Raw genomic sequence first — 15,707 nt, 5'->3', positions numbered from 1 at the left:
TCAAAACGCCCAAAACCTCAATTTGACCGTTGGGGTGTGCTGCTGCCGTCATGAATATGGTTTCCGAAAGCAACCCATTCATGGTTTCAAAACATTCTAAACAGTGAAATTGAATGAGATCTAAATGGTAGGAAATTCATTTCTCTTCTCACTATTGTCGCACCGCCACCAAACCGGATCGGGCCACATTTTGAAATCAGTTTCGCTGCATTGATTTTTATAAACACAGCGCACTATTCACATTATCAGCTGCGACGCTCGGGACCCGAGAAAACAATAATTTTAAATATTGCGCAGTTCACACCTTATTGGACCCCGCACTTCAGAAGTGCGGGCGGGTTCATAAGTGCGGAAACGTCAAACCCTTTGTTTTCGCCGTTGGCGGGCAAGAAAAGGCAGTGAATCGGTTTCGCGCCAACGTAAATTGTTTACGTTTTATCAATAGCTTGTGCTCTCAGCAGGGTTGCTAGTTTGTTTGTTTCATTTGTTTCACGAAAACTTGCTTGTAAAACATTTGTAAAAGTATGTCAGCCATTTGAAATAGGCTTGTTCGATTATAATTAATTTTGGCAATGATGCAGTCAAGTGCAAATCTGCATTTGGATAGAAAAACCGTCGCGTAAATGTACATTTGAAGAACTTTGGGTATGGATCCATTTGCTTAGAAACATATTGGAACCACTGCTTGGTGACCTTCAAAGTGCGATACACAACTTTCCCAATAATCCATTTATCAAAGCAAAGCACAATAAGTGTTGATCTTGATTTTTACCGGATGCATAATAAGATTTCCGAAGTCGGTAAAACAGCAGAGTTAAGCCGTACACTCAGAAATAAAATAGTCACAGAGTTACTAAAGTTTATGCATTAATGACTATTTTCTATCAGCCTCTCTTTCATTCTGCTGTGAATTTCTACACTAAATGTCATTTCGCCTGGGTTGAAGCTTAGCGATGCTTCAACCCAGGCGAATTGACAAATAGGAATGAAATTCCCTATAGAATGAAAAAGAGGCAGATAGAAAATAGTCATAAATTACTAAAATTTAGTAATTCTGTGCCTACCCGTGTTTCTTAGTGTATATCGTTTATGCTTCGCTCATGTCCACAGTTGATCAGCAAAAGTTTTCTCAATTATTTTTTGTATGGGGAAAGGCATCTAACTTTCTCGTAAATGAAGCTTTTGATCGAAAAATATTTAGTAGGCGTGATAGCCATTGCGTACAACCGGTGCCAAATATTTTTTTGAATTATTAACGACCTATTGGCATTTTATCAGCCGTAAATCAACATTTTGACCCAATATACGGCTTTTTGGTTGGATCCATTCACAAATTTCATCTCTTTGTATGAGTACACAGCCAATTCAGATTACCGACCTCAGAAAAATTTTACTGGGTTTTGGAACTACGGATTTTTTGATAATTTTTACCGTTACCGAAAAAACTAACCAAAATATGTTCTGACTGGTGGAAATTACTGTAATAGTCAGTAAAATTGTAGAGCGTTTTTACTGGCTTTCCAGTTTCCCATGCTTCACGCTTTGCTCCTCTGGATTGTTTTTTGTTCTTCAAAAATCAATACAATAAAAACCCAATCGACATGGACATGTCCCTTATTAATTATTGTTCGTGAAAATAAACATCTCCGGTATGCTCGCTCATACCTCAGTGGAATTAATCGAAATATGTGTGACAAATTATTATTACTCGGTTGGTTTGCATACAAGAGACAAACTCAATGATGCAGATGAATTTACTTCTTGGGGATGGTACACAAATTATGTCACGCTAAATTTCAACTCTCAAGGCTTGTCACGCTTGGCTTGCCCCCCCCCCTAGGAGCGTGACGTAATTTGTGCATGACCCCTTGTATGGAAACCAACCGAATTTACCAATGTAAGCAGTTAAAATCATGCTGAGCCTTTTTGGTTGCTGAGAGTGGTTGAGTTTGTCATTTCGACTATTTATTACGAGAATGCGCAAAATAGGTACAGGAAAAGTGTGGTTGCCATAGACGTGTCTCCTGGTGCAGATGATTCTACAGCAGGAGATTTTCATTTGACATGTGTCATTCAGTAAAAAACATCAACTTCTGAATAATCGGTAATAGTTTTTACTGACTTTCCGGCCTGTTCGGTAATGTTGCAAAATAGGGCGATATTCAAAACTGAAAAGGCAATAGATGGCTCTTTTTCAGTGGTAGTAAAAACGAAACCCTGAAGCAAAGGAAGCACCACGGAAGATGAACTAAACACAAAAAGTTATGTATTCACTTTACACTTGATTTCTAATCACTACTGTTTTGATCCAGGTGCCTAACTGCAAGTAATTTACGTTTTTCATTATTTTCCATACGTTTTGACAGTTCTCCGACTACCATTCTCCCATGCGCTTGTGTTGAAAGTTTGAGAAATTTGAAACCCTGGGGCTAGTGTTACTTGGTAGTGCGTCTTTAGTAGTTTCAGAATATGCTTTCGGATGCATTATCTTGAAATTTGATGCACCGTTTCATATGATTCCGAATAATATATACAAGACTGGAAATGCAAAAATGACTGACCATGTATTCCGGAACCAGTTTTACAGAAAGTCATATTTCTGAAGTATTCCAACGAATCATAGTGTGTCCACTGGCATTCAAATTTAAATTAGTTCTGGTTTATGGAAAAATTATGAACATCAATAAAACTTCACACTACATAAAAATACGAGCGAATAAAAATTGTTTTTTGGACATGGGCTTCGAAAATCCCGAACATCCGGTGACCAATATGCATGGTTATACAAGATACTGAAACCAAACCAGATTTACCGGCGAATGATTCTGGATGCATCCAATGGATCATTGAAATGACCGAAACGGTTGCTATGAAAAGCATAGATAGCACCACCGTAGTCTTGAGTGGTTGATACACGGAGACGGAATTCAACTCAATTTTGGGTTGTTTCAACGCAATTCCGTAGTTGAGCCCAATAACTCAATTTTGGCTAAAATTCCAAGGTCCCCACTAGGTAGTTTGGCTTTAATTCCATTAGAAAAATGTACTCAATTTTGGGTTGATTTAAAGCAAAATTGAGTTCATTCGACCCAAACACAAGAAAAGTTGCATTTACCCAAATTTAGCTTATTGGGCCAAAGTACCGCTGAAGGGGGTGGGTGGGTGTCCTCGAAATGTTACAGCTGGGTGTCAAAAAGTCCCATTTTTGGCGTTATGAAATTTGTGAATAAACCCTATTTTTGACAACATTCGTGTGGGAGAAAGAGAAAACCGAGAGATTTTGGGTTGAAACTATAATCGATATACTTAATTTTGGGTAAAGTAAACTCAAAAATTAGGTAAAAATATTTCTCCGTGTAGAACAGCAACGCTAACACAGTGTTAAATCCCATATTCGTGATCAAATGTCAACATCCCACCGCAAAATCGCTAGTGTTTGGAGGTGATTTTAACCTCCAAATTGCCAAATAACCTCCAAAACATCATCTCCAAGTTAGTTCTAATAACCTCCGTTATATGAAATATGGTGGCGCGTCGATCGTCGCAAGTTTATCGTTAAACAGTCAATACGATAACGCCATTGTTTTGATGCGGTAAATAAGAGCCGAAAAAGTTAACTTCAATGATCAATTTCATCATTTTTTTTATAGTATAAGCACAGACAAACAGACGTAACACTTAGAACAAACCGCGATCAAAATCATAGTCACGAAGACATGTGCGCCCAATGCTAAAATCGGTGTATTTGGCCGATGGACCAACAGATGGCGGTAGTGTGTAAACGTCAAACGCGAACAAAAATGATGCGAGCGCTGCGGATTGGCCCCCTACCATATATTTGAATTGGGCGTTTAAAAGGTGGTCGATGGACATCGGTGAGAGTGTGACGTCTGTTTGTCTGTGGTATAAGCATTTGAATTTACACGCAAACAAATTTTGTTGTATAATCTACCGAATCCATGGTAGAATTAAGAACTGCACCAACGATTTTCAACCGACTACAAAAATTTGTTAAGTTTACTATAATCTGGTAAAAATCACTGAGTCGTGTAGTAAATGTGACTATGTCCATAGTAGCCGCGACTACAAAGCATTGTATTTCAATCCATGACACCCACCGTACAACACAGTATGGTGAAAAGTACAATGCCAAACTTGTCAAATCTAGAATGTTTCTAGTCATAAATACTACAACTCTGGTTAAATAAACAGAATATATTTTCTTGTTGACTATGTTATGGTAGAGTTAACAGATTAATGTAGTCGGTTGAAAATCGTTGGTGCAGTTCTTAATTTTACCATGGATTCAGTTGTTTCTACAATAAAATTCATTTCAGTGTAGACATAATTTTGCATATCCCCTGTATTTTTGGGTGTAATTAAATTGTTTTTGGCATTTAATGTTCCAAAATGATTTTAATGCAAGCGCAAAAAATGTTTAGGCGAAAGTGCCCATAAAATTAACAAAATATTTACTACGCCCTTATGCCAGCACGTTTGATTTTGGAAAGTGCACAGCGCCAGAAGCTGGCGGTGGTCGGTTTGCAAAACAGTGATCTTATCTAGATCAAACAAATGAAATATGAGCATGGCATCACTTCCTTTCTGAGCTTTTGTGAACGCCATCAGGATGACATATCACACACATACTATCGCGCGATTCTGACTGTTTGAAGACTTTCCGATTTCTCGCCTTATTCATTGTATTCTGCTACTTCGGTCCGAGCGAGTGTCGAAATTCGTCAGACGCGTGTCGATTTGTTGACTAGTGAAAAATATTCGGTCATATCGGTTTACTTACTGGATTCTTCTGGCTAATTTGCCTTTGTTAGATCAAAATGGACTACAACAAAATGAAAGTGAACGACCTGAAGGCGGAATTGGCCGCCCGTAACCTGGACACGAAAGGCGTGAAAGCGGTCTTGGTGGAGCGTCTCAAAGAAGCCATCGATAATGAAAACAGCGGAACTCCTGCCGATTCCACGCCAGCCGTTGCAGGTAAGGCACGCTTTGGTGCTGTTTTGTAGAATTACCGGTGTATTATCACAGATTTTTGATCATCAGATCGATAATTTTGTAAAGTGTTTCCCAAGGCACTGCAAGAAAATGGCGCGCCATTTTGAGCTTTCGCTTTTCTCCCGTAGCGTGTAATCGAAAGTTTTTTCGGTAGTGGTAACGACAAAGCAAAAGGGCCAATCTGCCTTACGAATACCGGCTCGCTACCTGTCAAACGGGAATGTTTTGGCTTCGGGCACTGTAAAAAATGTAGAAGCAGTAGAGTTTGCTCTGATAGGTAAAAAATCATCGCTACGCAAAAGGTCAAGGAAAGAATATTGGAGGAGTAGGATTATTTTTTTTACTATTCTCGAAAGGGTTTTGATTTCGATTTTCATACATAATGCTCAATTTTGGCGTTTTGAAACTTTTTTCCCCTATGAGTATTTCGCATGAAATTTTTGCGACATATACAATGGAGCAGTGCACGAGTTCACTATTTGACGTTTAAGCGGTACCGTGACCATGAATTATGCTCAATTTCGTTATCGCAAAGTTTGAAATTTTTCGTTGTCTACTAAGGACGCCATTCACCGCTCAATTGACAGCATTTCTGAGTGTTTAAATTTGGTCAAAAATTAGTTACTTTTATTATTTTTATTTCTTTTTGTGTAGCCCGCAAGAGTTTTTGTAATGAATAGATATGTTAAATAATGTATGTTGGTACCGTGGTAACTTGCAACAGGAGTGAAACTTGCAACAATTTGACGTGTAACCGAATTGTCGTAACTCTCAGCATTGAGTCGAGTTTATCATTATAATTTATTCCGCCATTTATTGACCTTAGGTATACAACAGAAGATTTTGGCGAGGGTTTGGGTTTTGTTTCTAATTGTATGAAATTAATACTGAAAGCCAATGGGTCATCCTAAGTGTTAGTCCCTACACAAGACCCTGCAATAAGCCGATATATTAACCCATGGCAGCCAAGAGGTATAATGTACCTAATATCCAGCACAATAAAATCCAATCCATTACAATACCTTTTTTTTAGTTTTTGTTGCCAAAATTTGTTAGTTAAGCACCAGGGAAAATCGTTCAAAATAATAAGTGTGTTGTTTAACATTTTCAGGTCAGCAATAATTGTGTGAATGTTGAGTTTTTCATACATTTGTAGCCTGGGTAGAAATTGTGCAATCGATGACAGGGTGTCGACTACCTGGAAAGTCAGGGAATTCAATTTTTGACCTGGAATTTCACTTGAGGTCAGGGAAAAAATATCAATATTACAACATCAATTGAGTTGACTGTCTGCAAAGTTATCGATCAGGCTAAGTCAGCAATACAATAGTTAATAATCATGATGTTTACATTCAATAAGATATTTAAAAAAATGGGTAATCAATATTGACTGTTTAACGATAAACTTGCGACGATCGACGCGCCACCATATTTCATATAACGGAATGTATTAGAACTAACTTGGAGGTGATGATTTGTAGGTTATTTGGAAAGTTAGAGGTTAAAATCACCTCCAAACACTAGCGATTTTGCGGTGGGATGTTGACGTTTGATCACGAATTGTAACATCAACAGTGCTCTCTGAGCAACTTCTTCTAAGTTGGCGTGGATTTGAAAATATTTTGTTCTAAAGTTTCCTTGATCATTGCAAATTCCGCGCATTTTGCTCAATATCTCGAAAAAATGAAGTTCATGCTAATCTTTACAATTTTGCTCAAAATATCCGAGTAAAACTATGTATAGAGATAAACCAACAATGGTTCTCGTATTTTAGTGAAGATGAATAGATGCCGTATCTCAAAATTTAAAGAACACATCAAAAAATCAAAAAAAAAAAAAGGTTGATGATTACTCGTTGGAGGTAATCAATCGATCAATTTTTCAGGTCTGAAAACTGTTTGGTTTTCTTGATTTGTGCTTTTGGTGGTGGTTTTTTTCGTTGAATGTTTTGGACAGTTCCACTCTTGTTTTATTTGATGTAAAATTAAAGCATGAGAAACTAAATCTAAAGTCTATAGTTTTGTCGAAAATCCGTATTTTGAGATATGAGAGTATGGACAGGATATTTCCTGTTTTTCAGGTTGTTTCTGAAAACAGTTTATTCTGATAATAATTCCTTTCTTCAGGATTTTTATTGGGAGCTTTCTAAGACTAAGAGAAATTCTCTAACAATTTTTAGAGAATCTTGGATATAAGGAGCTTTTTATAATAATTCATCGAGAAGTATTGAAGAATTATCTGGAAAAATATTTTAAGAATTTCAGGAGGAATTTCTGAGAAATTCATGTGGGATTCCTTTAAGCAATTCTCCAAGATAGTTCTTTGGCAATGGCTAGAATTTAACCTAGAAAAGGAAATATCCAACTTTAAGGATAAAAAGGATGATGGATGATCGTAATAGTGTTGGGTCTTGGATACAAAAGTTATAATCAGGAAGAAGTCCAAAAATTGTTGTTTATGTCTGACATTTGTGAAATAAGAGCAGAGGTAGTTCGCTAATTTAGAACATCTTTGTTCTTACTGATTTTGGGCTTCGTGGCCGTGCGGTTAGTGTCGTCGGGCAGTTGAGCGCATCGTGTCATGGGGTGTGGGTTTGATTCCCGCTGCAGCCAGTGAAACTTTTCGTCAGAGCATGCTTGTCCGTTGTCTAGTGTTTAAGTTACAGTATGTACAGCTAAATGGCTGAAGACAGGGTCTGTGTCTTTTTTTTATTTTCAAGTTGGAAAAGTAAATATGATCTCAATTGCTGAGATTTATCATAACAACATAAATAAATGCTCGGATTGTTATCTGACAGGTACATATATCTCAGTGATGTTAAAGCTTTTGCTCAGTTCATTCATATCACCTATAATATAAACATCATGCAAATCATCGAATATGTATCTTCTTGTACATATCGAACTTATTTCGGTTCCAATTAATCAACTCAGTGGTCTGGAATTTTTCTGGAAAACGACTGGAAGGCCAGGGAAAGTCAGGGTCATTTTCAAAATTGAATCGACACCCTAGATGAGAAAAGAAAATCAAAAGCCAAAATACAGCAGAACATTGAATTATTAACCCTTCAATGCTCATGGTGTCTATAGAGCACCATCACTTTTCGACAAATTCGACTTAAATCAAATCGGTTTGTTAAATACTTGTTATTAGAATAATTTTAAGGCTAAGTAGCCCGTCATTCATTTTGGCAACAATGATGACTTTTCAGGTTGCATTTCAAAGTGATAATAAATAAGTCTTGATAGTTTATATTGACTTGAAAATGTATCACTGTACGCGCTAACATGCATAAAGTATGCTGATACTTTTTCAGCTGTGTCAGTGCAAAACCAACTGATTTTCTTTGATTCGAAATCGTGAGATGAATTAACAACAATCATCAACGACGCGTACAAATTTCAATGACGGCCTACTTCGCCTTAAGGGCTAACAAAGCTAAGAGTGTTCAAATAATCTACTTGTTGGTTCAATAGTGTAACTGTTGATAAGCAATCTAATCATTATTGATTTACATTAAAGAACGGTTTTGATAAATTTGGGCAAAATCTAACAACATTAGTTCCAGTATTTTTATTTTCTTTCTAATTCCATGAGTCAATATCGAGTAGGTAATGGTCATGAAGGTTTATTGTTTTATTGTATTTGCAATAGAGAAACGCCAATAAAGCACTGTTATTGATTTACAATAGGCATCCCGTGTGTTTAATAAGGGCGAATGTAACATGATCGTATCAGCCGGATCTGAAGCGAATATCATCTTTGCAGGTTTGCTGTCCGGCATTCTTGCAATGCCCTGCCCATCGTATCCTTCCAGCTTTGTCCACCTTATAGATACTGGGTTCGCCGTAGAGTTGATCGAGATGAACCGCGACATTCTTCGCCGCCACACACCGTTTTCCTGAACACCGTCAAAGATCGTCCTAAGCACCCGACGTTCGAAGACTCCAAGTGCTTGCAAATCTCGGCATTGTGGGCTTCGTGGCCTTGCGGTTAGCGGCGTCAGTCGTCTAGGCGTATTGTGCCACGGGGTGTGGGTTCGATTCCCGCTCCAGTCGGTGGAAACTTTTCGTCAAACGAAAAATTCATCGCTGGGCTACTGGGTGTTTCGTGTTGTCCGTTGCCTAATGTTAGTGATCGTTCAGTCTGTGCAGCTTATGTGCTGAAGACGGTGTAAATTGTCTTGTCTCTTTTAAATCCTCCTCGAGCATCGTCCACGTTTCATGCCCGTAGAGGACTACCGATCTTATGAGCGTTTTGTACATGGTACATTTAGTGCGAGGATGAATCTTTTTTGACCGCAGCTTCTTGTGGAGGACATAGTAGGCCCGACTTCCACTGATGATGCGCCTCCGTATTTCACGGCTAACGTTATTGTCAGCCATCAGCAAGGATCCAAGGTAGACGAACTCGTCGACCGACTCGAACGTATCCCCGTCTATCGTAACACTGCTACCTGGACGAGCCCTGTCGCGCTCGGCCCCACTAGCTAGCATGTACTTTGTCTTGGCTATTCACCACCTTTTCTGCCTCGCGTTTCAGGCGGGTGTACAGGTCTGTCACCTTTTCAAATGTTCGGCCGACAATGTCCATATCAGTCGTGAAGCAAACAAATTGACTGGATCTCGTAAAAATCGTGCCCCGACTGTTAAGCCCGGCTCTCCGCATAACACCTTCTAGCGCAACATTGAGCAATTGACATCACCTTGTCGTAGTCCTCGGCGGGATCTAAACGAACTGGAGTCTTCGCCTGAAACCTTCACAAAATTTTGCACACCTCCCATCGTCGCTCTTATCAGTCGTATGAGCTTCCCGGGAAAGCTGTTCTCGTCCATAATTTTCCATAGCTTTACGCGGTCGATACTATCGTATGCCGCCTTGAAATCGATGAAAAGGTGATGCGTTGGGACCTGGTATTTACGAAATTTCTGGAGGATTTGCCGTACAGTGAAGATCTGGTCCGTTGTCGATCGGCCGTCAACGAAGCCGGCTTGATAACTTCCCACGAACTCCGGTAGCTGTTATGTTTCCCATATTGTGCCTATCAGTCGGTGCAGACAAATGACCAGCCTCTCCGGGCCCATCTTTATGAGTTCAGCTCCGATACCATCCTTACCAGCAGCTTTATTGTTCTTGAGCTGGTGATTGGCATTCTTAACCTCCCTCAAAGTGGGGCTGGTTGGATTCCATCGCCCGAGGTACTGACGAAGGCATTTTCTCCGTTTTCCCATCCTTCATTGCCTGTGCTCTCAGCGCCATTCAGGTGTTCGTCGAAGTGCTGCTTCTACCTTTCGATCACTCGTCCGTCAAAATGCTCCCATCCTTATCCTTGCACATCTCGGTTCGCGGCATGAAGCCGTTGCAGGAAGCGTTGAGTTTCTGATAGAACTTGCGTGTTTCTTGAGACCGGCACAGCTGTTCCATCTCCTCGCACTCCGTCTCCTCCAGGCGGCGTTATTTCTCCCGAAAGAGTCGGGTCAGCTGTTGCCGCTTCCGTCTATAACGTTCCACGTTCTGTGGGTCCTTGCTATAACATGACCGCTCACGCTGCACTGCACTCGTCCAACCAATCGTTCCGTCGACGAAAGTTTTTGGCGCAGTTTAACCATCACCAGATAGTGGTCAGAGTCGATGTTGGCGCCACGAATGGTCCTGACGTCGATAATGGTCGATTTGTGATTCTGTCTGCTGTGGTGATCTCCAGGTGTATCCGTATGGAAGGCTGTGCTGGAAGTAGGTGCTACGAATGGCCATATTCTTGGAGGCGGCGAAATCAATTAGTCGTAAGCCGTTTTCGTTCGTCAGCCGGTGGGCGCTGAACTTTCCAATAGTCGGTCTGAATTCCCCTCCTGGCCAACCGGAGCGTTTAGATCTCCTATGATGATTTTGACGTCGTGGCTTGGGCAGCTGTCGTATTCGCGTTCGAGCTGCTCGTAAAAAGCGTCTTATTATGCTGAAGTTGAAGAACCGGCCTTTGAGCCCCAACTTGCACATTCTCTCATTGATCGGCCACCACCCGATCACGCGTTTTTGCATGTCGCCCATCAATATGAAAGCTGTTCCAAGCTTGTGTGTGTTGCCGCAGCTCTGGTAGGTGGTATGATTACCTCTAAACGTTCGCACCATTGAACCCTTCCAACAAACCTCCTGCAGCGCTACGATGTCGAACTTGCGATCCTTTAATGCATCGGAGAGTATGCGGGTGCTTCCGATGAAGTTGAGGATTTACAGTTCCACGTATCGAGTTTCCAATCGTTAGTCCTTTTTCGTTGCATTGGTCTATGCCGATTGTTCCGATCCGTATTATTTTGTTGACGTTCCAGTGCTTGTTATTTTTCACGGTTGGCTTGCAGGGCCTGACACCAGCACCCTAGATTTCCGGAGGACCATTCCCCCTAAACGTTCGGAGGGCCATAGTGCGCAGTTTAGCTTAGAGTCCATCTCTGGCACTCGGACGATGATCAGCCGCCCCTGAAATGGGGAACAGGCTACTAACATGGAGTGCAGACGCTCAAGGTTTGCAGAAGCAAAAGTAAAATCAACCCCCCCCCCCCCCCCTTCCCTGTCAGCATACGACCAGAGTTCCCACCGGGGTTGGTTACCGGATCTTCCTTAAGGTTACTCGTACCCCGGCCAGTACCGCGAGGAGGTAGGAATAGGAGTTGCTGGGCAAGAGGCTAAGGACCACACAAAGGGGACTATTTTACAGGGGGGGTATACGCAACGAGGTTCGCCTACCGTTCATGTTTTGTGGGTGTATTCGTTTGGCTCACAACGCTGCTAGGCATCCCGCTGTGTGAGTGTTGAAATGTATCAGCATTTGCTGTCTGGCATGGCCCGCGTTCGACCTGTGCTGTTTGGGTCGGCCCGCGTGAGAGATGATGCTGTTTGGGACGGCCCGCCCGAGAGATGATTGTTAGGCGAGCTTTGTGTGTAGTTGACAGCCGTACACCCACCCTGCTATTTTATACCTGCAGGTACGCGAGTTACCAATTGTAGGGGAAGACGGGGCAAGACCGTCCGCCTAAGCAATTTAATTCATATGTCAAAATCAATAAATACTTTTTCGACGCAGCATGTCATTTTTTGAAGCCTTAGGCATGATCAAAAAATATCATAGGTGTTGTATTTGTTAACATAAATAAATGTTTCTTGGAGCTTGAAAATGTGATGGCTTATCACGATTATATTAAGCGACGGGGTAAAACTGTCCACCCACGGGGTAAAAGCGACCACCACGATTTATGTACACAATTTTGCGAAAACTATATCAGTTCCCTGTCATTCTAAAAAGATATGTTTTATGAAGTCTACAATGATTACCATGGATATTGAATCATATTTAGGATTAATTTATTAAAAAATCTTAAATATAGATTTCATTTTACTAAAATATTAATGTACAACGTAGTTACAATATTGAAAATGTTTTTTTTCTTGGAGCTTGAAAATGTGATGGCTTATCACGATTATATTAAGCGACGGGGTAAAACTGTCCACCCACGGGGTAAAAGCGACCACCACGATTTATGTACACAATTTTGCGAAAACTATATCAGTTCCCTGTCATTCTAAAAAGATATGTTTTATGAAGTCTACAATGATTACCATGGATATTGAATCATATTTAGGATTAATTTATTAAAAAATCTTAAATATAGATTTCATTTTACTAAAATATTAATGTACAACGTAGTTACAATATTGAAAATGTTTTAGACAATTTATTTGGTATAAATTAAGGGTGGCGGTCTCACCCCATCAACTGTGGTCGGTTTAACCCCGCTGGCCTTATTCCAAAACTAAATATTTACAATTCATATTTCACTTTACTAAACCATATTTCACGTTTCCGTTATAGTATGGACGGGTAATTTGTAATGTTTTTACAGAAAATTCCTTCCGAAATCCTTAAGTGAGCATAAGTTAAATTTAGATCAAATTCAATATCGACGAGCAGAAACTTTGTTTTTGATATTTCTCGCATGACTTGTGACCCTAAAAGCCATTGGTAACCGAGTGTGTAGCTCCTTGTTTCTGAACGAATAAATAGACCGGGATGAAAACTATCACCACTGGGAGATAGAGGAGGACCTTCTTTCCATCCATTGTTGAATAACGTGTAAATCCTGTCGTTTGCTCGGTAACAACAAGCTACACACTCGGTTACCAATGGCTTTTAGGGCGAGATCACAAGTTATGCGAGATTTGTTATGAAAAATTTCATGTAAATATCACTCTTAATGGTTCGGAATGTCACAAATCTTGTGTTTGTTGATAGTCCATGGTGAACTTTTAAGGAAACCGCCTTTTTCATGCCGATCTGAAGGTGGTCCGTCTTCTCCCGGCGGGCGCTCTTACCCTGTCTTCCCCTACGCCATGCCCAGCCATTTAACGGACCTTTACCCGAGTGGGCATCAAGCTTCAAAATTATGCTTTCGGCAGCACCAAGTGCCCTGGGGGAAGTGGTCAATTAGGACCATGTCTGGAACCATATCAATATGGATGTCAAACTTCATTTTTTTAAAGGTAAAGCTCCCGGGAGCATTTTCAGAACCAGCGGCTGCTAGATTACTGTATAGCACCACATAGCACGTTACAAGTGCCCCGGGAGATGTGATCATATTCCGAATTGGTCACTTCTCTAATGACCCCTGGAATCTACTATACTATAGAGTGGTTATTACATCTTGTGGTTCTGAAATGCTCCAGATCCTCCAAGGCACATGGAACCTACTGCCATGGTAGACGGTGGTACTAAAATTGCTTCCGAAAGCATGCATTTTATAAATACTAAACTTTGTTACCTAAATTCATATGATACCGTACATGTGTGAAATTGGCCACTTCCATCGAGGCACCTCGAACCTACTATACAGTAGTTATGGCAGACGGTAATTCTGGAAATGCACTTTCGAAAATCCTAATATTTGATACCCATATTGAAGTAACTCCGGACATGTTTTGATTTGGCCACATCCTCCGGAACACCTGGAACCCACTATAGAGTGGTCATGGCATCGATGCTTCCGGAATTATTACTTTCAAAAATCTTGAAGTTTGATGCCCATATTGATATGGTTACAAATATGTTCCCCCAGGGCACCTGAAACCTACTATAGAGTGGCCAGTGCGTCTAAAGGTTCTGAGTATGCTGCTTAAAGCATAATTTTGAAGTTTGATGCTCTTTTGGTGTAAATAGACTAAGATAATAATTGACGTCTTTAGCATTTAAGTTTTGAATTTTGGGCAGCTGTACGGATTTCGAATCACGGGTGTACGGATTTTGATTCTACCTTATTAGAGTGTACGGATTTCGATCCAAAACAAGTGATTTTTGTTCCTGTTGTTTAAGGTTTTTTCTCAACTTCATGCTCGTTTTGGGATTAATTAAGACTTAAAAGATGTGAAAGTCATAGAAAAAGAGCGATCAATTGACTTTTACAAATCCAAATATTTTTAACAGAGCTTTTTACTTGGCTTAGTGCTTAAGTGTACGGATTTCGGTCCCACACGGTAGAAGCAAGTGAGAGATACAACTACAAAGTACGAGGAAAGGGACGGACCTGGGATTGAACCCATGTCCTTCTGCTTGTGAAGCAGAAGCGGTAGCCATTAGACCACTAACTTTGTCAATTCTGTGCCAATTTTCGGATAGTCATACAAAGTAGGCCAAAATCGAATGAATGGGTCGAAAATTGGTGCTCTTCCTCTACATGATCTTGCTGAACATCCGCGCCTTTATTGGTACGGCTATCTGTACTCCATTTTTAGATCTTCCTGGCTAAGCTAAACCCAAACAAGTCTGCACATACTTATTGGCAATTTCCATGTGGTTTGGTACTTCCGAAGTATGACAACACCTCCCAAATAACACATGGAAAGTAAATTTATTTCCCTTTGGATAGTATGTACCAAGATAGTGGAATACATTTGTTTCAGCCCATTGCAAAAATGAAGGGAATAAGATCAATATTCTGAAATGAAGGGAATAAGATATTTTATTGCTTTTATTTCCTTTCTCATTGCAGCTGCAAAAAAATTGGATGTGGGTACACCTGGTCAATCCACACCTATTCGTCGAAGTCGACGACGTTCGATGACTAGGTCACCGTCCCCCACAAAAACTGAAGTAACCCAGTTGGAAAGCGTAAGCGAAGAGGCAGAACAAGCGGATTCGGCGGATCCATCCAGCGCTCGCAAAAAGCGTAGAACCAGATCGATCACCAAGTCGCCATCTCCGACAAGAACAACTGAAGTTAAGCGTTTGGAAGTGTTGGAAGAGGAGCCTGACGTTGCGGACAAAACTTCGGAACCAACAACCCCGAAGAAACCGTCGGTTGCCGACACAAATGCTGAAAAAAATCAAGTGACTCCGAAAGCTGAAACTACACCGACCAAGGCAGCTGCCAGTCCGGTGGTCACTCCTGTGAAGACAACTCCAACACCTAAGCAATCAGTAACGCCTCAAAACGCAACGAAAACTGTCGTAACGCCAGCCAAAAGCCGCCGATGCTAAGCCAACTGGACAAGTTACACCCAAGAAATCAGCTTCCGAACCACAACCTGATGCACCAAAAGATTCCAAGACACCTGCTAAGAATGATACCGCCAAGCCAGAGGAGGCCGATTCAAAGGAAGAGAAAACCACTGAAAACCAAGTAAGTTATATGCCTTTGAACTGGTGGACA

The 15,707-nt window shown here is 40.7% G+C and overlaps 1 protein-coding gene across 1 annotated transcript; it reads left to right on the top strand.

Moving 5' to 3' along the window:
• The first annotated feature begins 4,674 nt into the window (after positions 1 to 4,674).
• On the top strand, positions 4,675 to 15,666 carry LOC110676462 (proteoglycan 4-like). The gene is made up of 2 exons (XM_021844416.1): positions 4,675 to 4,998; positions 15,048 to 15,666. The coding sequence occupies exons 1-2, from the start codon at positions 4,839 to 4,841 to the stop codon at positions 15,533 to 15,535; spliced, it is 648 nt and encodes a 215-aa protein (XP_021700108.1). The 5' UTR covers positions 4,675 to 4,838; the 3' UTR covers positions 15,536 to 15,666.
• Positions 15,667 to 15,707: the final 41 nt, after the last annotated feature.

The sequence above is a fragment of the Aedes aegypti genome, chromosome 2 (assembly GCF_002204515.2).
Source record: "Aedes aegypti strain LVP_AGWG chromosome 2, AaegL5.0 Primary Assembly, whole genome shotgun sequence".
NCBI lineage: Eukaryota > Metazoa > Arthropoda > Insecta > Diptera > Culicidae > Aedes > Aedes aegypti.
This window is presented reverse-complemented; position numbering and strand designations above follow the sequence as displayed.